General features: G+C 33.9%; 1 protein-coding gene across 1 annotated transcript in view; it reads left to right on the top strand.

Moving 5' to 3' along the window:
* LOC113523202 (irregular chiasm C-roughest protein-like) overlaps positions 1-24747 on the top strand; it is a 108086-nt gene that overhangs the window by 56854 nt on the left and 26485 nt on the right. Inside the window, exons 5-9 of the mRNA XM_052891805.1 lie at positions 2652-2803; positions 3823-3914; positions 5125-5233; positions 17018-17102; positions 21722-21810. Of these exons, the coding sequence (XP_052747765.1) occupies positions 2652-2803; positions 3823-3914; positions 5125-5233; positions 17018-17102; positions 21722-21810 (527 nt within the window). The remainder of the gene's footprint in view (positions 1-2651; positions 2804-3822; positions 3915-5124; positions 5234-17017; positions 17103-21721; positions 21811-24747) is intronic.

The following is a 24747-nucleotide window of genomic DNA, read 5'->3' on the forward strand; positions in this document are numbered from 1 at the left end:
CTCTTGATTTATAAACCAGGCAACGAATATCTCTGGATTACCCCTCGTTCTCATAATATAGGATACTGTAGCACACTTATCTATTAATATTTATTAACTGCCTCGACTATAAAACTCTAAATTCCACTACTTCCGTTCCTGCTTATATTATAACTGTAGTGATACGCTAGCGAGTTGGTTAAACACTAATTTATTCATTGAAAGAATAAATAGAACAAATTATTACCGGCCAGTATTTACAAACTTATTAGTGGCCAGTACGTGAACATAGTATTTGCATCTCTTTTCCTTAGAAAGAAAAAAATAATAAACTAACGACTTATACAAATAAAGAAAAAAAAAGTATTACTTTTTTTTTTAAAGAACAACAAATATTTCGATATCTATGTATAGAAGTTTATAACATGACTAGTTATTAACATAAAAAGAACTTAACATCATCAAATATAATAACTAAAAATAAAAATAAAAACACTCCAGATTAATAATAAATCATAAAATAAAATATGAAACTAAGCCTACTGTTTTATTTTTTATTTTGTTTAACAAATAAGTCTGTCAGTATTTACAAAATTATTAGTGGCCAGTACGTGAACATAATATACGAGTACTACTCGTACTGTGAATTATTAATATATTAAATGAAGTATTTTACTGAACTAGGTGTTATCTTGCGGAAGTCCATATCACTGGTTATTTGATTAGAATTGATTTGTTTAATTCCACTACTTTTATAATATACCATACCATATCATTATACACACGCATACTAATGATAGCGGAATTAAACAAAATAATTCTAATTAAATGAGCAGTGAAGTAAATCTTTAATAATCATTATCTTCCTACCCTTATCCCAATCATTTGGGGTCGGCGTAATATGATTTTATCCATATTACAAAAAGATTTGATTTTTAGTTTTACGACCGGCCACCTGCCTGCTAGACGATTAAGGGAACTTAATGGTTTAATAAGTTCCTTCTTAAAACATCATCAAAAGCTTAACTGCGTTCGTCAACCTACTTAACAAGCGTGGTAACTACTGACTAAACCTCTTTTCAGCAGCGTCCATCTTAAAACATCTCTTAAAGCCTAACTGCGGTTGCCAATCCGCCTGTCAAGCGTGGCAACTACTGGCAAATCTCCCCTTATAGGGAAGGCCTATGTTCAGCAGTGGAAAGTAATTGGTTAATATAAAAATAATGATTTATCAGTACCGTGATTATCCATACCGCGGAATCTAAAGTGAGCGTCTTTAATACGGCATACTTTACAAATATCCCATTCGTGTTTCTACCGTGAAACAGTTGTGTTAGCATGGCTGTGTTTCGGTTTGAAGGGTGGGATATGGCAGTGAATTTACATGGTACAGAGGAATAATACCTGAGTCCTCAGGAATGGCAATGCATGGGGATATCATAGGCGAAACAGTATACTCTGTTATATCCATGGCTCTGCTCTTAATAGGCGACGGTTACCACTTTCCATCAGGTAGGCCGTCAGCTTGTTTGCCATTCTAAGTTGCACAAAAAAAAAACAGTCGGCCAATTTTGTATTCCACTACAAAAAAAAATTATCAAAGCGAAATAATAGACTGAAAAATGCAATTAAAACGCCGCACAAAGTCAAACTAAAACCCATTTGGTCACGCAAAAGTTCCGGTACCGGGTGCCCGCATAAACTTGTGAATGGAGTCGTTAAACCCTATTATATTATACGTATAGTTATAGCGCAAACTTGTTCTGATTTATTCTAATAGTTTGCAATTGCAGAATTAATGGTTTACACAGGATGTTCCGCTTTTCACAGACTGCTGGTAGTGAATTAGGTTACTTTGTTGTCTTTTGATAATTGTTGACAATCCAATTTCGCAAATGGATATTTGGGATATTACTAAATGTTAAAATTCTCCATACAAAATTATTCGAAGTTACGAGTTAACAAATTATGCTATTACTAGCTACAGTTGGGAGGAAGGGATTGATCGTAATGTGGACGACCAGTCCTATTGATAGCAATATACTCTGTCAGATCGACATCCACGTGGTTTCCCCTGGAAACCATCTATAGCGGATAACCAGAAGTGACAGCGGTTAGTAAGTTTGAGTCCTAAGAAATCGGATAGAGAAGGAAGGGATTTTTATTAATGCGTATATTGCTAGCAATGGACTACGAGTCCCATTGCTATTATATATCCTGTCAATATATCAATATGTCCTGTCAGGTCGACCTCCACATGGTATTCCCTGAAAGCCATCGTGCTGAATTCTAGGTGTATTCATCACGATGGGCTAACTAACCTGTCTGTTTATTCTCACCTATCATCCTTCACATGTGCCCCGCCAGCGTATACCGTTATCACAGGCAGGGTTACCATTCTATTATGATCTATTAAAAAAAAAGGATTGGATCGAAGTAGAATTGTTTAAATTTTTTTTCATACCTGATATGTAGCTGAGTATATACCTGATAGGCCTGGATTCGCATGGCTGTAATTTGTACGTACAAATTTTCTATAAAAAAATATATTAATTTTAGTGAAACCCTTATGTAGTTTAGAAATAGTAAGAGTACAATCAAATAGTCAAACAGTGAATTTGTTTTATATTAAATTTTTAAATTCTCTCTAAATTAAACTATTTTGTTTGCAGGTGAACAAGCAATTCGATCCAGATACGCCAGGCTGATTGTTCTAATGCCACCTGAACCACCGAAGATCCTCCAAGGTCCAATTCTACAAGCAATAGAAGATAGAGAAGTCAATTTGGAATGCGTATCAGTAGGGGGAAAGCCTGCTGCTGAGGTATGTCAAAGTTCTTTTTTTTTATTCAAATTAAAATGGCAAACAAAACTTTGTACCATTCTTATTAACAAATATAAAAATGAGTTTGTTTGTTACAAATTGGTGTTTTAACGGCTTGATCAATATGAAATTTAGTATAGAGATGTATATTATATGGTACGGAAATGGACATAGTAACATATTCCAGTTACGTCGTACAGTTTCTTACCAGAGGGAGACTTTGTACAAAAGTCGATTGCATGGGTACCTCTGTCCCATTCGTGTTTCAACCGTGAAGCAGTTGTGTTTGCATGGCTGTGTTTCGGTTTGAAAGGTGGGATATGACGTGCATTTACTGGGTATGAAGGAATAACACCTGAGTCCTCAGGAATGGCAACGCACGGGGGGTATGATGGGCGAAACAGTATACTCTGTTATGTATATGGTACTGCTCATGTTTATAGGCGACGGTTACCACTTTCCATCAGGTGGGCTGTCAGCTTGTTTACCATTCTAAGTTGTATGTAAAAAAAAAGTCGATGAAGTCGCCGGTAAAACTAGTAATATTATTAAGAGAAAATATTTAATTTTTAGTATATGAATTTTTTTATAATAGTTTATCTATTGTAGTTTATCTGTTGAAAATTATTCAAACCATTTTAAATTTGTTTCACATATTTATATTTACATAGGCTCTATATTATATTAAAAAAATTAGATTTGCCAGTAGTTGCCTCGCTTGGCAACCGCAGTTAGTTTTCGGTGATATTTTAAGAGGGATGCTGCTGTCCATCCCTCGATTAATAATTTCCCTTAGTCGCCTCTTACGACACCATGGGAAAGGAAGGGGTGGCCCATTCTATGGTGGAACCACACAGCAATTTATATCTATAGATAACAGTTATCTACTTTTACGGTTATTATTTATCATAAAATGGACCATTAGGTTCCTTGCCAATCCCAGAAGTATAGAAAAAATCAATAAAAATGTCGTGAAAGCACAAGTTTTATAATACTGTATTTTTCCTTTTTCTTCTTAGATCACATGGGTGGACAACGAAGGTGGCGTTTTGACTCAGGGTGTTACTTACACCACAGAACCGATGTCTGACGGCAGGAGGAACACTGCAAGGTAAGTTCTATTATTATATATATATATATATATATATATATATATATATATATATATATATATATATATATATATATATATATATATATATATATCTGTCATGCCTGTCTCCTATTAGGGTAGGTAGAAACAATGGAACGCCAAATGCTTCAATTCAAACAAACCTCTTTCGCTTCTTCCACATTCATCAATCTTTTTAATATATTAATATATCTTTCTTGTTTATCTTTTTTATATATTCGTTCAGTATTAATATTACTCATATTAAGAGAAAAGATTTTTTTTTAATGACTACCGCTGCCCATGATCACCCACAACACCAACGGCATTGCAAGCGTGCTGCCGGCCTTTTAAAAAGAAATATACTCTTTTCTTGAAGGTTATGTTGTCGTATTGGTTCGGAAATATTGCTACTGGAAGTTGATTCCAAAGAGTGGTTGTGCGTGGAAAAAAGTGCCTTGAAAAACGCACGGTGGAGGACCGCCACTCGTTTAGATTACATTTTTGGTATGTTTGTAATGAAGTTAAAAATTACTCAACCGATTTTAAACATACTTTCACCTATAGAAAGCTACAACATAATAAGCAAGTAACGTAGTTTATTTTCAATTAATAATTATAATATATTTTAATACATATTATTTTTAAAAAAGTTATAGATCCTTACAAAGATTATGATATTCTGACAAATATTTGCCTGTTATAACTAATTATTATTTCAACCGTTAACTGTCCACTGCTGGACATAGGCTTTCCCCATAAAGTTTTGTATCAGTAGTTGCCACGCTTGATAGGCGGATTGGCAACCACAGTTAGCCTTTAAGAGATGTTTTAAAAGTGACGCTGCTGCCCATTCCTCGCCCTTCTTTAGTCGCCTCTCACGACACCCATGGGAAAGAAAGGCCATTCTATGCCGAGGATAAAAATTGGTTTAGTGGTTTAGTTTTTAAATCACTATAACTGGTTTTGTCAGAACTGATGTCGGTTATTTTGTGGAACACAATCTTAATTATACAAGAAAAAGTAATAAATATTAACACGATACGTCCAGCCGTAAGCTCGTATCTAAATGAGACAATGTTTTAATGATCGATTCATGTCTCTTTGGTAAAGATGTTTTTCATTTTTTTGCAAGGATACAAAAAACATATTGATTTAACTCAGTAGATCAAAATGTTACCATCCTGTATAATGATAATCGTTTTCCCAGGTCCGTCCTTCATTTTCGTCCACGGCGACATCACCATAATCAAACGATCACATGCCAAGCCCAGAACACAGCTGATAGGGCGTATAGAGCTGCCACAATAAGACTACAGGTAAGTTCTATGCATTTTTTAACGATCTTCAGAAGAATGAGTTTCTCAATTTATCTTATTTTTAACCGACTTCAAAAAATAAGAGGTTCCTAATTCGGTTGTATTTAGTTTTTGGAAAATTATTTTTTTTATCTATAATAATATATTTTCAAATTGGTTCCAGAGAAATTTTATAATTATCGATCCAGTACTTTACTTTTTTATCGTACTTTAGTTTTAAAATTAAAATAATTATGCTTTTTTTATACCACTGAGGTGGCAAACAAGCATACGGCCCACCTGATGGTAAGCGGTTACCGTAGTCTGCTATAACTGAAGTCAGTTTTAATGTACATAATCTTAAACTATCAGTTAGGTTATAATTTAATTAATTATTAGTCATGTTACGCAATAACTCTGTCAATTTTATAAAGTTAAGGTTTTATATTTTTATCCACGTGTTGGTTTTATATTATATCTGTGACGATTAAGTTTTCATTTTAAAAGTAAAAAAAAAACTGCTTAGCCCAAACAAAATCTATCCTTGATATAAGGTTTTATATTTTAGTTCTAATATTTTTTTAAGTCGAGCAAAAATCAAGATTTTTTTGGAAATCGTTTAAAAATAGATAGTTAAGAAGTACTTTTATTGTTTATCTATGTACGTGTTGCTAAAAATATATTTTTACGCATTCCGGAAGTCTTCTTCAGGTTAAGCACGGTGCTTTACGCCACTGCGTCTCGCCTCGCGCTTATTTTACGCTTCCGTGATTCTTGGCTTCCGGATGAAGTCGAAACAGTTGTCGGAAACAACAAACATACTAAAGTTATTATATTCCCGTTATATATATATGTATATACAAATAGACGCTGTTAAAAAATGAATATGAGTTTTCAAAATAACATGAGGATATTTTTGTTATAAAACTATTTATTGTAACTAAAAATTATCTCGTATACCTTATCTTTTTTTTAATAGATGATAATAGAATGGTAACTTCGCTTGCGCTAATGGTATATGCTGGCGGGGCACCAGTGATGGATGATAGGTGAAAATGAAAAGGCAGGTCAGTTAGCCCATCATGACGAATTCAACAATAACTTAGTCACAATGGTTTACAGGGGAAACCGAGTGGAGGTCGACCTAATAGGGTATAAGAATAAGATATAATATATAATATAATAGATAAGAAGAAGATAATTTATTTGCTCGACATGTGGTACAAAGGTCTTAAATGGTAACTGAGCTACACATTTCGCCTTATCTAAAGGCATGCAAATTTTGTCTTAGCACATGTTAAGTAAAAATTTATTAATTACGTATGTCCAAATAATTATTCTAAATACATCTTAATTGTTACATTGATATTGATAGCAATGGGGACTAACCTCCCTATTACTAACAATCGCTTCCCCCTGTATACCTGATTAGAAACTATATAATTAACTGGCAGCATTAAATATCATTTAATAGCTAAATTACGGATCACAAATTTAGCAATCTATTTAAGACCGGAACCTATAATAATTTCCAATGTACTATCAAAGTTCCTGGTCTAACTGGCACTTTATTTCCATAAGGAACATTTTAGCCTCGCGAAAAATGAGATAATTTGATACGACGATTAAACCGACGTTATTTAAGATTTTATGGGGAAAGTTCCCCTGGGTGCCTATTTGGCTTGCATAATTTTAGTATTAAAGGTAGGTTGCCGGGAAAAAGTGTCGAGCTCTCAGAGCCTTAGGTATATAATTGCCTATTAAATACTCGAACGATGCAAACCGGGAATGCAAATGCTGGAAGAGGGGTACTTTTGTTCTGGTGTATGTTACGCGAGATTTTTGCTAATTCAGCGCTGATTTTAATTTTTTTTTTACATGAATTCACTTATATTTACTCCTACGAACACTCAGGTTGTGGAATGAGCTCCTTGCCGAGGCTTTCCCAAGAGACTACAGCATGGGGTTCTTCCAAAGGGGGGTAAAGAGGTTTCCTCAGGGTCGGCAACGCACGCGTAATACCTCTGGTATTGCAGGTGTTCATAGGCTACGGTAACCACTTGCCATCAGGTGGGCCGCATGCTTGTTTGCCACTTCAGTGGTATAAAAAAAAATATTAAGATCTCATATGAATTTAGGCTTGATAGAAAAAATATTTTATTAATATCCAGTTTTTAATAGCAACTGTTAAGTAGTACAGTTAATAAAAGGTTAAATTTTCAATAGTTATATTTAAATCTGCGAAATTCTTGTGCATATATAAAATTACGTTAAATGAGAATATAGTATGATAGCAACTACTTGGTACAGTAGTTAATAGGTGAGACATAGATTCTTACTAACTATCCTGCGGCTATACCTGCGTCCATCGTCCAGCACTTTTTTTTTACAACACAGGGGGCAAATGAGCTTGCGGCTCACCTGATGGTAAGTGACTATCGCCGCCCATAATCACCCACAACACCAGCGGCATTGCAGGTGTTCTGCCGGCCTTTTAAAAAGGAATATACTCTTTTCTTGAAGGTTATGTTGTCGTATCGGTTCGGAAATACTGTTGCTGGAAGTTGATTCCAAAGAATGGTTGTGCGTGGAAGAAAGTGCCTTGAATAATGCACGGTGGAAGACCGCCACTCGTCCAGATGATTGAGATAAAACTTTAGTTTGTGGCGGGTTGTACGGTGGTGAAAATCAGCAGCAGGTATCAATCCGAACAAGAAAGTTTTTGCGTGAAAGAGTAACAAATGTTTATCCATTCATCCACTGTTACAAACTTTAGCATTTATTATGTCAATAGGATTACCTAATTTGAAGAGTAATTGAAACTAGATACGAGTTTTATTATTTTTAGTGGCACATAAAAAAGTTAAATATTTCTTATGCAACCCTAAATGATAAACTAACTGACAGCTAACCAAGCAGTAATCGTTGTCTATTGATATGAACAGCACGATGGATAATATAGAACAAACTGTATTGTCCGTAGTGCCTCCCATGTGTTGCCATTCCTGAGGACTTAAATGCTATATCTTTATTATATCGTAATATATGTATATACACCTATAAGAATAATATTAAAAATAAAAAATAATAAGAATTTCCGTTAAGAGTTGTGTAATACGTGGTCTTTATTTAATAAAATTTCTGAATTAAATTTTTTCTCAGAAATGTCCACGGAAATAAAAGAATTTTCTTCTTGGACTATTCAAAAGATTTTGGTCCTTCGAGCCGGATATGAATCAGCGACCTGTGAATGTATCCACTTCGTACACTGTAATTTCACTATAATTTTCTTCTATCTTTCAAACTGAAACAATTATGAAAACAAAACCACGACCGAAATACATGAAAATTGATGCAGACTAGTAGACTTTTGTAAAAAGTTTTCCTCTAGTAACCTTAAATTCACTTTATACACCATAATATAATAATCTTATTCTATAAAACAATGTAGGCACATAAACTAAAACAAAGTGAAAGCTATTTTCCTTATTAATTCCGAATATAGAACCGGGGGAACTGTGGGACGTCATTGGTCACCCTACTGAGGATTTCTTTTTATGATAACGATATTATTCGCCGACGAGACACGAATACCAACTATATTACAGTGAAACCAATGCAATGAGAAGGTTGAAGCGTACAGATGAATCAAAGAACTGAATATTTTACAGCCAGCCGCCGATAGAAAATCTCGTTTGCTGAATTTATTAGTTTCTACTCAGTGACTTCGTTTCGAGTTAGTGTACGCTTTTTTATGGGGCATGCTTTTTTTGGTGGATGCTGATGGGAAGTGGTAACCGTCGTCTATAGGCATGAACAATACCATTAATATCACAAAATGCACTGTGATGCACGTGAATACATGTGAACCTAGAGGGAAGGTATTGTTAGTGATGCGGACTACCAGTCCCATTGCTAGCAATATACCTTGTCGGGTTGACCTCCACGTGGCACGCCTGGAAACTATCGTGCTGGATACTACGATAATACATACGGAATGTATTCATCACGATGGGTTAACTGACCTGCTTTTTTATTCTCACCTATCATCCCTCACTGGTCTCACTGGTGTCCCGCCAGCGTTAGCCTGTGCGGGGTTACCATTTCATTATCATCCATTATAAATACATGTGAACCTTGCTAGTATACACTCAACTAGCGACCCGCCCCGGCTTCGCATGGGTTCACATTACATCACATCACATTAGAAACCTCTAAAATTATCAGTGTTTCTGTACTATATTATGCATATATTACACACATAAACCTTCCTCTTGAGTCACTCTATCTATCGTGCCACCTACCAATTTATTCTTTAATTATTTCTACCCAAAGGTTGTCTGGAAGAGATTGCTTAGCAATAAGACCGCCTTTTGTACTACACTACACTTATTGAAAATTGTTCTACAAATCCTGTAATATTGGTGCAATAAAGTGTTAAATAAATATATAAAAATAAATATAGGTTGGGACAAAAGATGAGAAACTATATCTTAGTTTACGATCTATAGTTACTATCATAGTTTTATTAAAGTTGTAAAAACCTTTCGAACATTCCTATGATACACAGGTTTCGCTGATACGAGCGTCGAGTGACGTCACAAAATTAGTGCCCTACACTGCCCTTATTTTCACTTACACCCCGGTATAAGACAATGGCCAAATAACAATGGCCCCTCGTGGCCTTCACAATGTATAGAAATAAGACGAGCCTTACCAACTTCCGTAGTTCAACCTATATTTGACGCGTTAGTGAGCCGAATCGACGAATTTTCTAAAGGAAGAACAGAATTGCGGTTCGGATTTTTTTCTACCGTCTGCTTCTTTATTTCGTTACGTTTTCTATATCCGTTTATTGGTGGCTCAGCTTATATGTAGAGTAATTTATGTGTATGCCATCTTGAGCGTTTAGGAATAAGTATTTTTTTTTCTCTATACTTTCACATATAGTATGTTATAGTAATATACATAACATAGTTACTTAATAGTTACTGTATCTCATAATGCTTATAATTTTTTTTTATATGTGTATAAAATTTATATATATTAAGTAATGTATTATATATGTATTTATTTTAGGTTTATTGTGCAATAAAGAATAAAATATTTTTTTTTTTATACAACATAGAATGGCAAACAAGTTGACGGCCCACCTGATGGAAAGTGGTAACCATCGCCTATAGACATGAGCAGTATCATGGACATAACAGAGTATACTGTTTCGCCCATGATACCCCCATGCGTTGACATTCCTGAGGACTCAGGTGTTATTCCTCTGTACCCAGTAAATTCACGCAATATCCCACCCTTCAAACCGAAACACAGTCATGCACATACAACTGCTTTACGGTTGAAACACGAATGGGACAGAGGTACCCAAGCAATCGACTTTTGTACATGTCCCTCTGGTAAGTAAATAAATATTTGTTTATTTAACATGTTATGTGTATGTTTACATTAGTCTAATTATATGTTTTAATATATTAGGTATTACTATATATTTCCTCAATTCAATAATGCACCGCCTACTTATTTTTCTGTTTGTCCAATAGTTGACTGATAGAGAACATCGTCCGGTGTTAAGTACGCAAAATGTATATACAATTTCACTGTGCATTAAAGTTTAAATATAATAATATATATATAATAAAAAATATATTTATTTATATATTAGTTAATAAATTTTCCGATTGCTGTAATGTCTAAGATTGATACATTTGGTAGTTAAACTAGAATTCAGTAGGACCTCTTAAGTATTGAAATTCATTAAGAAGCACTATTAAATTTGGCTATCAACAAATTTTGAAAGAGAAGCCTAGTATTTTACTTAATTATTATATATATTTTAATGACAAAGACAGGCTTATCACAGTTAGTTGAATAAATTAGATTTAGTAGCGGTATCTACTGTAATTTGCATGTTATAATTTAAAATATTACTAGCGACTTGCCCCGGCTTCGCATGGGCAGAGAGGTAGAAAGAGAAATTAGTATTTTATATCAGTTTAATAAAAAACAATTTATTACTTTGGGTAAATAAAGTATATTGTAATTCTCTTAGCAATCTCTAATTTAAAGAGAGAATAATTAAAATCGATTGAATAGTTCTTGAGGTTATCCATTACAAATATGATTTTTTTTATATCACACTGATGACAAACAAACATTCAGCCCGTCTGATCGTAAACGGTCACTGTAGCCTATGTGTACCTGTAACACTAGTGGTGTCACGTACACGTTGCCGACCCTGAAGAAACCGGTCAGTAATGGAGACTGAGAATCCCATTGCTAGCAATATACCCAACCAGATCGAACCCCTCGCGGTTCTCCCTGGAAACTATCATGGTTAATTCCTGATGAATTCATCATGATGGGCTAACTGGCCTGTTTTCATTCTCATCTATCATCCTTCACTGGTGCTCCGCCAGCGTATCCCGTTAGCGCAGGCGGGGTTACCATGCTATTTTCACCCATCAAAAAAAAGAAACCCTGAAGAAATCTAATATACCTTTTTTGAAGAACCCCATACTGTAGTCTGGGGAAAACTTCGGTAGGGAACTCATTTCATAAGCTGAGCGTTCACGGAAGAAAATTTGTCTGAAACCGCATCGTATGTGACCTTTAGGTTTATGCATGTAAGGATGAATTCTCTGTCTATGACGAGCATTGAGATGATACAGGGTAGCTGTAGGCATCTTTTCAAACAATTCCTCAGAATGAATCGGTTAAGGCGTTAAGAGGCATTAAACACACTTCTATATTTATAATATTAATATTTATATAAAATATAAATATACTAATATTAAAATCTGAATCCTTTATCGTTTGAACTCGTCACAAAACATGTACTAAGGAAAGTTTAAATAAATTCTCTGCGCGTAATAAGCTTGTATGAAGAGTTTATAGCGCATTTCACAATAGGAAGTCTGAAAGAGGTTTATCTTCACTCAAAGGCTTTGCTACTAATAGTATATGTAAGGCTTCGTCTAGACTCAAAGCTTAAACGAGACATACAAAATCTTCTAATAATGTAGTGATTAGAGATTAGATATTCAGGATTCAATTCCAATAATATTCTTGGAAGTCTAATGATATAATTGTTTTTACTTATATCTTATATCAGGGATGGCCAACCGGTCGAACGCGACTAATAGTCCAGTTGATCATGGCAAGAGGGAGGGTTTGTACAAAAGTCGATTGCTTGGGTACCTCTGTCCCATTCGTGTTTCTACCGTGAAGCAGTTGTGTTTGCATGGCTGTGTTTCGGTTTGAATACGGTGGGATATGGCGTGAATTTACTGGGTACAGAGGAATAACCGATGAGTCCTCAGGAATGGCAACGCATGGGGGGTATCATGGGTGAAACAGTATACTCTGTTATGCCCATAGTACTGCTCATGTCTATAGGCGACGGTTACCACTTTCCATCAGGTGGGCCGTTAGCTTGTTTGACATTCTAAGATGTATAAAAAAAGACAAAAATAATAAATTACTCTACGCTGCAATATATTTTTAAAAGCAACGTATTTCTTAGGGTCTTGATTTCGGGTCATTGGTATCTAACGAGAAATATCTTAATTTGAAGAAATGTGTTGAACAACTGAATTCTTGTTTTGATTCAACATATTTATGTGAGTCAGCATTTTCCTACTTAAAATAAACAAAAAATAAACATTCATATGTACATTGGATTCTTTAATATTGGCAATTTACAACTACAAACCTGATTTTGCTAATCGGATGATGCTCAGACGCAATGCTCACACTAATATAAATTAGTTGGCATAAGAATAATTTTCAGTTTTATGTTTTCCCTCTTAATAAAATAAAAAATACTACAATATTATATAATTGTGTACTGAACTATGTTGTTCCACGTGAGATTTCAAAAAGTATGTAATTGGTAGAACGCAGAGGGTTTCGTCAGTAAACAGTAGATCTTGGGTCTAGTCAAGTTGGCCACGTCTGTTTTATATGTTACTTAATCATATGCTGTGTTGTCCTGGCATAGAATAGGCCAATCCTTCCTTTCACATGGATGTCGTAAGAGGCGACTAAGGGAACTTAATAGCCGAAGAATGGGCAGCAGCGTTTCTCTTAAAACATCACTAAGGCCTAACTGCGGTAGTCAACCTGTCTGCCAAGCGTGGCAACTACTGGCAAAACCACCCAAATAGTATATATGTAGCGTTAGTTTCTGTCCTCTGAATAAATAGTAGCTTTAAAAATAAGCAATGGCCTTCTACACCCCATATACTACGGGTATACGAAATTTCATGACGATCAGTTGAGCTTTTAAGGTGTTAAGAAGTAACAATAAAACAAACAAACCGACTTTCTTTCACATTTATAATATTATTTAGGATTGTATTATTTGTACTCAGGTGTACAAAAGTTTATGCTCCTCGCAGAAAACAATCAGGAAAAGATTAGAGAGATTGGTAAAGCAAAAAGGCGGTTGCTATCGAAGTTTCTAGCCAGACAGAAACTGTCTCGCGGTTTCTTGGCTGTTTATTTTTCTAGGATTGTGGCTCTCGGCTTGTGTTGGAAAAATACGACGCCGGTTTCAATGGTGGTTTTATCTCGAGTTTCCAGTTTGATAAATAAGTGTTGAGAATTTCTCGGATTGGTTTGGGATTTGCTTGTGTTTTCTTTAGTTCTAATGTCACATCTGATAGTTGACACCGGAAACGAGGATGGAAAATATATAAAGGTCTATAACAATTTGTGCTTTAAAATGCTAAGAGATTTGCGGTTGAGTGATAAACTTATAAATTACAGAGATCCTGGATTCTATTTTAGCCGATGTCTAAAACTTGTTTCGAGTAATTCTCTGATATCTGTAAATTTAACCCTAGTAACAGGAGCAGGCCAATAGGTAGGAGTCGATTTTTTTTAAACACAGGAGACAAGCGAGCATTCAACTCACCTGATGGTAAAAGATTACCATTGTTTATTGATACCTCCAATATGAAAGAAATGGCAGGTGTTTTGCTGGCCCTTGTTTTTAAAAAGGAATTTCTTATGTAAAAGTACAAAACCACATCTGGTATCTTTTTGCTCAAAATGAAGTGTTTTTGGAATTCAAAGACTGGTGATTACTGATACAATTAAGGAACTTTAATATAAAAATAAAATATTAAATAACTTATAAGAGTTAAAGTCTCAAGAAAAAAAAAAAAACTATCAAGCTATTCATAAATTTATTACAAATAGTATAAACATTATTCAATTTTATGAAGACCTTATAAAAATGTATTGATCTATTCATAAATTCAGTTACAATTGAAAACATAAAAAGGCTCTAAAAGGCAAGAACTCAGTGCCGTAAAAATTATTACAAAAAAAAAATTAATGTGGGTTTGTCGATACCTTCACTACAACAATATTGAAAAATGTCGCTGACTTCTAAAAGAGACTATAGTAACGAGTATATTAATTTGAATTTTTTAAACATTGCGTATTATAACACACACATACACAATCGTACGTTTATATTTCACTGGGCAAGCAGTCAACCATGAGGCGAGTTATAAAAGGTTCTTTCTGGCTATCCTGCAAGAGTATCGCCGTGGGGTCCGCTGTCTCGAAGGAAGCCAGTTGCAGTACTAAGCTGGTCTAAAATTGCACTATTTTGGGTGGAAAAAAATAGATCACGGAAGTACACATTCATACATGCGCAAATAAAAAAGAATAGATAAAAATATTTACAAAAATAATATGTTATTTATTCCGAGAAGTGTTCTAATTTTTGAATGAGCCTTTGACAGCCGTTTTCTTTTTTCGAAATAATGCCGATCAGAAGTAAATATTTCGTTTGATACGATTACGTCGTTTTCCGTTAAAAATTCTAATGAATATTAAAGAGCTATTACAGTTTTTGATGAAACCTCCCACACTTGGGTGTTTAATTTTTATTTTTTAATTTGAATATCATATTTCTGGGAGACTTATTTCGTCATTTCTTAAAGAGATAGTAGTAATTGCCAGCAATAATAATATGCCTACTCGAGTTTCTTTATATTTATTAACCGACTTCAAATAAGAAGGAGGTTATATGTTCAATTATATATATATATATATATATATATATATATATATATATATATATATATCCATACCCACCGTTTTCTCCGTCAATTGTGGATTGATTTTTAAAATTTCTTTTTTTATTGAAAGAACATACTCTTGAGGTGTCCCCATTGTACCAAGTCAGGTTCTGATGATGGAATTACAAGGACATCAAAGGAAACATGGTTTATGTTGTTTCATATTTTTTGAAAGGTTATTTAGTTATGTAATAATAATTGTACGAAAGGCGAGCTTGAGAAAAACTCAGGTGGAGAAAGCTTGACTGTGTTCAGGGATGCTAAGATGGTATCCCAGCTTAAAATTTTGTTTTTCAAATTTATAATTTATTTAGTAGATGTTGACTCTGTCTATGCTATTGGTATATGCTAGCGGCGCACCACTGAAGGATTAAAGTGAAAATTAGGGTGAGGATGAAAGCAATTCAATTAGTGTATTCTGACGTATTCTCCAAAGAATTAACCACGATGGTTTACAAAGGAATTCGAGTGAAGGTCGATCTGTGTGTATACAAACAAACAAACATTATATTTGTTTGTATAAGCTTTATTACGTATTCATATTCAATATATATATTAGGTTATAAAGAAAATGACAAGTTACACTTATGCCATAAAGGGATTTCTTTTAGCCAAATTTGAGAACCCGAAAGGAGAAAGTATCTATAGGGTTTGTATGTAAAAGGTTATAAATATGGTATATGGTTTTTAAAGGGGCTGTTTGACCCCATTACTAACAATATCTTTCACCCTAAAGATTCCTTCGAGCAGTCAATTTCATGTTTGGATCATGGTAAAATGATCGTCACTTACTCCGAGTGCATGTAAAGTTGTAAATGTAAGAGGCCTTCGTGTAAAAAGACGGTAGCCTAGAAATTTGTGTCACCAAATAGCAACACCCTCATATAAGTAAAGATTATTAAATTAAGATTAATTTAAGACACCACGCCGGCATACACAGACCATCAGTGTAGAAGCCGGGGTAACGGGGTACGCCCCGAGGCCCCTACCTCGCCCGCCCGCACATCATCCGGCGGGCAAGAGAAGACCGTGTTGTTGTTAGATTTATTTATTTATTACAAAATCCACAGCTCTTAAAAACTATAGTATTATAGTATTATTTTTAGTAATTATAGCCAATTACTGATTTATAATATTTAATATAGTTAATATTCATTATGATATTAACTAACTGTCCACCGCTAAAGATAGGAGCTTCCAAAAAGACAGATTTGGTAGTAGTTGCCACGCTTTGCAGGTGGGCCAGCAATCACTGTTCGGCTTTTGGTGATGTTTTGACACAGCCGCTGATGCTCATCTCTCGACATTTAAGTTCTCTTAGTCGCCTCTTACGACACCCATAGAAAAAGAGTGAATAACTCATTCTATTCTGGGACTATACGGCTATATTAATAATAATTAATATTATTTTTCAATGAATAATTTAATATTACTAATATTAAATTATTCATTGACAAATATTTTTAATATTACCATAGAGAAAATTAGAAAAAAAAAAATTAAATATCTTATCAAATAATTTATTGCTACGTGTAGCAGTAATTTATTGTCACTTTGGTATTGTCATTTCCATTTGGCAACAAGAGTTTAAAGGTGACCTCATTATATAGATATATATTTTTTAGAAATATACTTAATAACTAAGAAAAATAAGATGCAAAGAAGAGCTGTTTAGAATGTATTCTTTTTGTTGCAGGTACAATATGCACCAAAAGTCCGAATGTTCATAAAATCTGGAAACATAAAGGGTCAAATACAGGAAGGAGACACATTGATTATGGGTAAGTGTACAAAGTGTAATTTTTTTTTATACAACTTAAAATGGAAAACAAGCTGACGGCCCACCTGATGGAAAATGGTAACCGTCGCCTATAGACATGAGCAGTACCATGGACATAACAGAGTATACTGTTTCGCCCATAATACCCCCTATGCGTTGCCATTCCTGAGGAGTCAGGTGTTTCTGTACAAAAATGATACATGTTAATTACATTGATGTATAAATAACCTAGACATATAATTGAAGATAAGTAATTAAAAAATAAAAAATAAATATTTAAAGATAAAAAATTTCTTTGAGATCACTGCCAGCTGGTAGGGTGCTTAGGATACTTGCTGCATGGGTATGTTAAATTACATTCGTTATCAGTTTTTAAAATTCCATTACAAAAAAATTATAAACACATTAAAATGATTTATAATATAAGAAACATATTATATAGAAAACAATTACTATAAACGAAATAAAATTAAGAAAATACTATTTTTTATTAATAATTAGCTTGCAACTTTTCCAAAATAGAGGTATCTACAAGTTTCATAACAACCATAAGACCAATAAATAAAAATAAGTATGTGGACTTCTGTAGTAGGATTTTTCTTTTTATTTTATTTAGGTACAAACAGCTATTACAGAAAAAATATAGTTATATTTTTTATGTTATATAAAAATAGACAACAAGTACCGAAATATATACAATAGTAGAAATCTATGTAGTTAATTGTCAAAATTGAACCACACGCGTACAAAGTAAGTATATAGAGTGATGAAATGATATAGTGATGAAATGATTATATAGAAAAATAGTTTGTCCAGATTGTCGGACTGTCGTTGAGCAATATGACCGAAGTATCCAAGAATCCTCCGATAGCAGACTGTCGAGAGCCTATTCTCTTATGCGGAGTCGCGTCAGGATATATATATATATATATATATATATATATATATATATATATATATATATATATATATATATATATATATATATATATATATATATATATATATATATATATATATATATATATATATATATATATATATATATATATATATATATATTCGTGCGCTTTACTGTCCAGGGAATTCTCAGCATCCGTCGCCAGCACCACAAATATATATTAATGAAAATAAATTCAACACCTTAGCTAGTACACAAAAATTAAATTCCTATTTCAAGTTTTACGAAAAAATAAAATCTCTCTTGTATCTTTTATTGCAGCAACTATATTTCACACCTCACGGTAAAGTACAGACGATTTATTTTTATATTCTAGCAAGAACATACATCATATTAGTCTGCAGCAAGGATTCCACATATGCGAGTTTGGAATAATGAAGCTTGTAGAATTTCTAGACTTCAAGATATACAGACCGTTCGTTATGTTAAAACACAGCTGAACTCTCTACACAACAAATCTTACTTTAATTTTAATGAGATTACTTAGATATATATGGTATAAATTTATTAGGATACTTTACGTATTCTGTTAACTGCATACAGTTTTTATGTTATGATTATGGAAACATGAAAGTTAAATAAATAAATAAGATACATTATGGCTTGTCTTTATAGTTCATTTGCAAATATTACGGTAGTAAATTCAGCGAAATGTTTATATATATATACTAGCCAACTCAGTAAATGTTGTTTTACCAAATACATTATCGAGAATTGTACATGAAAATGTATCGTACTACAATTATTATATTCGATTGCCATCTTGCAACTCCATTGCGGTATATAAAAATCGCGATTAAAAAACAGGGTTTGATCGTAAAATCGTGAAAATTTGAATTTGTATGTATTTTTCAATGATAAATCATAATAAAATAAACATAAAAAAATTTGACAAAAACATAAAAAAAAATATTTAGGGGTAGGTCACTCTTATCATTGAGGGATATGAAAAATAGATATTGGCCGATTCTCAGACCTACCCGATATGCACACAAAATTTCATATAAATCTGTAAAGCCGTTTCGGAGGAGTTTGGTAACAAACACCGCGACACAAGAGTTTTATATATTAGATATATAGGCAATATGAGATTAAATAGTATACTTACACAATGGTCCGCTTCCTCTCAAATAGGGGTTTCCATATGTAGCCGCGTATCTGACATCAACACCACCAGACATGCTCACACCAAGAGTCGGCATAGGTATGACTGTTGAAAATTAAAAAAGTTTTATATTCTTTTTCTATTCTTAGACACCCCTACTGGTACCTTTTTTGATGGGTGAAAATGGTATGATAACCCCGCCTGCGCTAACGGGATACGCTGGCGGGGCACCAGTGAAGGGTGATAGATGAGAATGAAAACAGGCCAGTTAGCCCATCATGATGAATTCATCAGGAATTAACCATGATAGTTTCTAGGAGGAACCACGAGGAGGTCGACCTGGTTGGGTATATTGCTAGCAATGGAATTCTCAGTCTCCATTACTAACAATCCGTTTCCTCCTCCCCTACTGGTACCCTAATAGAGTAAATCAGTAGCGTGGCAAATTTCATATAAATCTGTAAAGCCGTTTCGGAGGAGTTTGGTAACAAACACCGCGACACGAGAATTTTTTATATATATATATATATAAGAGGAAGTTGACTGATTGACTGAGACAGAGGGAGACTTTGTACAAAAGTCGTTTGCTTGGGCACCTCTGTACCATTTGTGTTTCTACCGTGAGACAGTTGTATTTGCATGGCTGTGTTTCAGTTTGAAGGGTTCCCCACCCTTCAAACCGAATGGCAATGAATTTACAGGGTACATGGGCGAAACATCTGTTATGTCCATGGTACTGTTCATGTCTATAGGCGACGGTTACCACTTTCCATTAGATGAGCCGTCAACTTATTTGCCGTTCTAAGTACCATAAAAAAAGTAGCATAAATACATATATCAACGCATAGTCGAAAGCGCTAAATCTAGAATCTTGAAATTTTACAGTTAGATTTTTTAAACAGCGTAAGTGAATAATAAGAAAGTAATTTAGAAATTTATATCCCTAAGGACAGAAATTAAAATCCACGCGTAAGATCTCTTTCTGGTAACCTTGATAGATAGATTTTCGATGAACACGACAAGTTGCGACAGATCGATTCGAAAGGATTCGAACCCGGATCTCTCGGGTATCCGAACCTGTATGCGATTCCGGTTACATTACGAGAGAAACTATATTTGATGGCAAATTTCTCAGGCTCTTTGATACCTGACGCCTTACCTGATAGTAGTCCTTAGTAGCTCCGCTATGTTAGGTACTAGATAACTGTATGTGATTTGTGCAGGGTTATTTATTTATCATTTGTTTTGTAACCGTGACTTCCTCTGTGAGATATCAAGATCGGGATAAATATGACATTATGTGACATCATCAGCCATTAACTGTCCACTGCTGAACATAAGCCAACCCTCTTAGTGGCTTTTGCCAGTAGTTACTACTCTTGGCAGGCGGATTGGCAACCGCAGTTAGGCTTTAGAGATATTTTAAAAGGGACGCTGCTGCCCATCCATCGCCCTCTTTTAGTCACCTTTTACGATATCTACGGGAAAGGAAGAGGTAGCCTATTCTATGCTGGAACCACACGGCACGTAGTATTTGTAGAAAGTATATGTTCTTCAAATACTACGTATATACTAAATTTCTTGACTGTGTGTTCAGTTGTTAGCGCGCTAGGAGATAGATAATTTATTTACATTACTTACAGCACATAAATTACAATAAAAAAACATACATATAATAAACAGTAAAAGAGATAAAAGAATGAAATAAAAAAAGCAATAAAACAAAAAAAAAAAAACAAAATATATAAACTAACAATTTTCTCATTTATAATACACTGGTTGTAGACAGTGAATTTACTTCTATAAATAAGTATATAAAGTATCGTATAAAAATTTCAAAAAGTGAACAGAATTTCGTGTCTCCGGTCTATTTATAATTACACTTCTACATCCAAAGGTTGCCTGGAAGAGATCACTCTTCGTGACAAGGCCGACTATTGTTTTCTCAGTGTAATCTTTTCTTGTAATTGTTTATATTTATAATAAGTTTACTAATGTACTCTTTCGGTGGAAACAATAAAGAGTATCTATCTATCTATATGCTATCTTAGAATGTCTGTGTATCATATTTCATTGAAATCCTTTCTACAGTTATTATGTGAAATAGTTACAAACATGCAGCCATACATTGTCACACAATTTTCATGCGTGAATTTACTGGGTACAGAGGAATAACACCTGAGTCCTCAGGAGTGGCAACGCATGGGGAGTATCATGGGCGAAACAGTATACTCTTTTATGTCCATGGTACTGCTCATGTCTATAGGCAACGGTTACCACTTTCCATCAGGTGGGCCGTCAGCTTGTTTGCCATTCTAAGTTGCATAAAAAAAAAAAAAAAAAAAAAATGTTTATACATGTTTTTTTTTATACAACTTAGAATGGCAAACAAGCTGACGGCCCACCTGATGGAAAGTGGTAACCGTCGCCTATAGACATGAGCAGTACCATGTAATAATAATAATTATTATTACGAGTATTACATACATAAATGTGAAAATAATAGGATTACATATTAATATGTATAAATTTAATTACGTAAATACCTTCACAGGTTGCCAAGGAAGTGCGAATCCCACCAACCTCACCTACAAGTGGTACATCAACAATAATCAGATTGTGGGCACAGTCAACAACGAACTGGTAAGTTGAAAATATGCAAAAAAAATAACCAACCCCAAATATCAAAAAAATATTATTAAAACTAAATAAGTAGATTTTGATGCCTTGCTTACATTATTTATTATTATTTTCCTACGGAATCTCTATTTTTTTTTTAATAATGTATATCCTACGTTACATATATATATATATATACATTCCATTTATATGGAATGTATATATGCATATTGAATCTATGGAGAAAATATACGAGTATATTAATATATGTATATTACAAGTTAATATCCCTCCACCCGGTTTCTTATATTGCAGCAAAATTCTTAAATACGCAGACGTAGGTTATCACAATAAAGTTGGAATGTCCCACCGCTGGGGAAAATATTGCTACATTTGCTATACAACTTGGCAGTTTGGCACATCAGGGGTTTAATTCAAGTTGTCATCTTGCTGTGTATGTTATTTTGTTTTAGTTTGGAGAGAAAAGAAGGTGACAGGTCAGTGTTGCCAGATTGAGTATTTTTTTCGTAATTTTTGGGTAAAAAAATTTTTATTCGCTAAATTTTGGAGACTTTTTCGGAAATTTTGGGTACTCTTAAGTTTTATTTAGGTAATAAGAATAAAGTATACGACTAAAGATGAGATGATGGGAGAATAGAAGAAGAGAGAGAAGTCTAAAAACAGAATACGGATTACTTTTTTCGTCGTTCACTTTGTGGCACATTGCAAAATGTAATGAAATAATGGGTAAAAACCTGGGAATAGTATCATTTTGGAGAAAAAATATTTAATGTTTGGGTAAAAATCCAAATTCGCATCTGGCAATCCTGTGATAAGTTGAACTTTTACTCCGTCATCGCGCTATACGTACCTAATCTGCGAATCGAATTTTTTCTGCAAACTTAAAATCAAATTTTGCCTGCACAGCGTACTCTGAACTCGGATGGTAGTTTGTTGGAATCTTGTTTACTTTAACTAGATTTCTAAATCCACGTATGATGAAGTTCATACAGCGATATATGAGTACTTACTTGAACTGAACGTCATTTGCTTGGCTTATTACAGTAATTGATTGGATTTACTGCGTTTAAAGTACATAAGTTTCTAATTGGATAAGTAAATTATATCCGTTAAAAGCAGATATAGTACTTATAATATAAATAATTACACGTATTAATTTCTATTTAGTATGTTTCTATGTTGTATATATATCTTCCATTCCGTTATTTTAGTTAGTGTGTAGCACCAAAGCTGGAAAAAGGAAGCACCTATTCAACTTTGTTACAAATTGTTATTAATCAATTACCTATCAACTTTTCTAATTATCTTTATTTCTACAATACAACTTGGCAATTGCAAGAAGACCAAATCTGTGCGTTCACAGCAAAAACATACGCCGTTTGTCGTATCTTCTCACTTTTAAAGCACTTCCCTAGGTAATAAGTCGAGTCTAGGGGTCCATGGCGTTGATATATCTCGTTAGATATATCAACGCCATGATCTGTTTAAATAGGCCACATTTTGCTTACTCAGGGCTCTCTTTCTTATCGGGACCCCGTACAAGGCCATCGACCGCATTCGGATTTATACCTGCAGCTGATTTTTACCACCGTACAACTCGCCATAAACAAAAATTTCGTTCCAACCATCTTGACGAGTGGCGGTCTTTCACCGTGCATTTTTCAAAGCACTTCCTTCCACGCACTACCACTCTTTGGAATCAACTTCCAGCAGTAGTATTTCCGAACCGATATGACATCATAACCTTCAAGAAAATAGCATATTCCTTTTTAAAAATCGGCTGCGCACCTGCATTGCTTTTGGTGTTGTGGGTGATTATGGGCGACGGTAGGCACTTGCCATCAGGTGAGCCGCATACTCGTTCTACCCCTGTGATAATAAGAAAATAGATTATTCTTTTATAATTATGGTATCGTTTGGTTATAGCTGTGCTCCACTTGGCAAGAATACTGCTGCGCCTTCTGCCAATAATACAAATTTTATCAAAAGTATGAATAAATGTAACAGATGAAAATTTAAAGCACCATTTCAAATGGATTTTAATCACCTGCAAGGTTTTTACTTTCGCTTCCTTTTCATGTAGCGTTATAAAACACTTCGTGTAATTCTAAGAATGTATTAATTTTGCAATTCGTATTTGCATCTGTTCTTCCAGAAAGTATGGGTACTATAATATTTCGTGGAATGTACAAATTTCTTGGCACACCTACCGTCTGCAATATGCATTTTTCATTAGTCGTATATATGTCGTAAACTTATACTTTTGTAAACTTAACAAAGTCCATACTCATGTTTACATTTTCTTGGGAAATTTATGTGTGGGTTATATATCTGAGTTGCTATAATTTTGAATATTTAAGATGGTTTCTCTACCTTTTGTATATTATGTTCTACAAGGTATAGAGTAGATATTAAAGTTTAAATCATGTATGTATTATGAAATAAATATAATTTCCACCATTTTATTTTCTTTTTTTTAAAATATATAATTATTAGGCATATAGACTTTATTCCGAGTACGTAAATAATTTATGCGCAAATTTATAAAATTAACTAGTTAAATTCTGATAATCAATCATTATATAATTGAGATAAAGGTAGTAAGACAATGAAGATGACTAGACAGTAGAAAACAAAAAAATAAGTTATATGTATCTTATTTTTAAACCATCGTTTTAATTTAGTATTGTTCATTACGTTGCACCGTCAAATACCAGAGGGAGATTTTGTACAAAAGTCGATTGCTTGGGTACCTCTGTCCCATTCGTGTTTCAACCGTAAAGCAGTTGTGTTTGCATAGCTGTGTTTCGGTTTGAAGGGTGGGATATGTCGTGAATTTACTAGGTACAGAGGAATAACACCTGAGTCCTCAGGAATGACAACGCATGGAGGGTATCATGGGCGAAATAGTATACTCGACACTGCTCATGTCTATAGACG

Source organism: Galleria mellonella, unplaced genomic scaffold, assembly GCF_026898425.1.
Source record: "Galleria mellonella isolate WM207_F2 unplaced genomic scaffold, CSIRO_AGI_GalMel_v1 utg146, whole genome shotgun sequence".
Classification (NCBI taxonomy): Eukaryota; Metazoa; Arthropoda; class Insecta; order Lepidoptera; family Pyralidae; genus Galleria; species Galleria mellonella.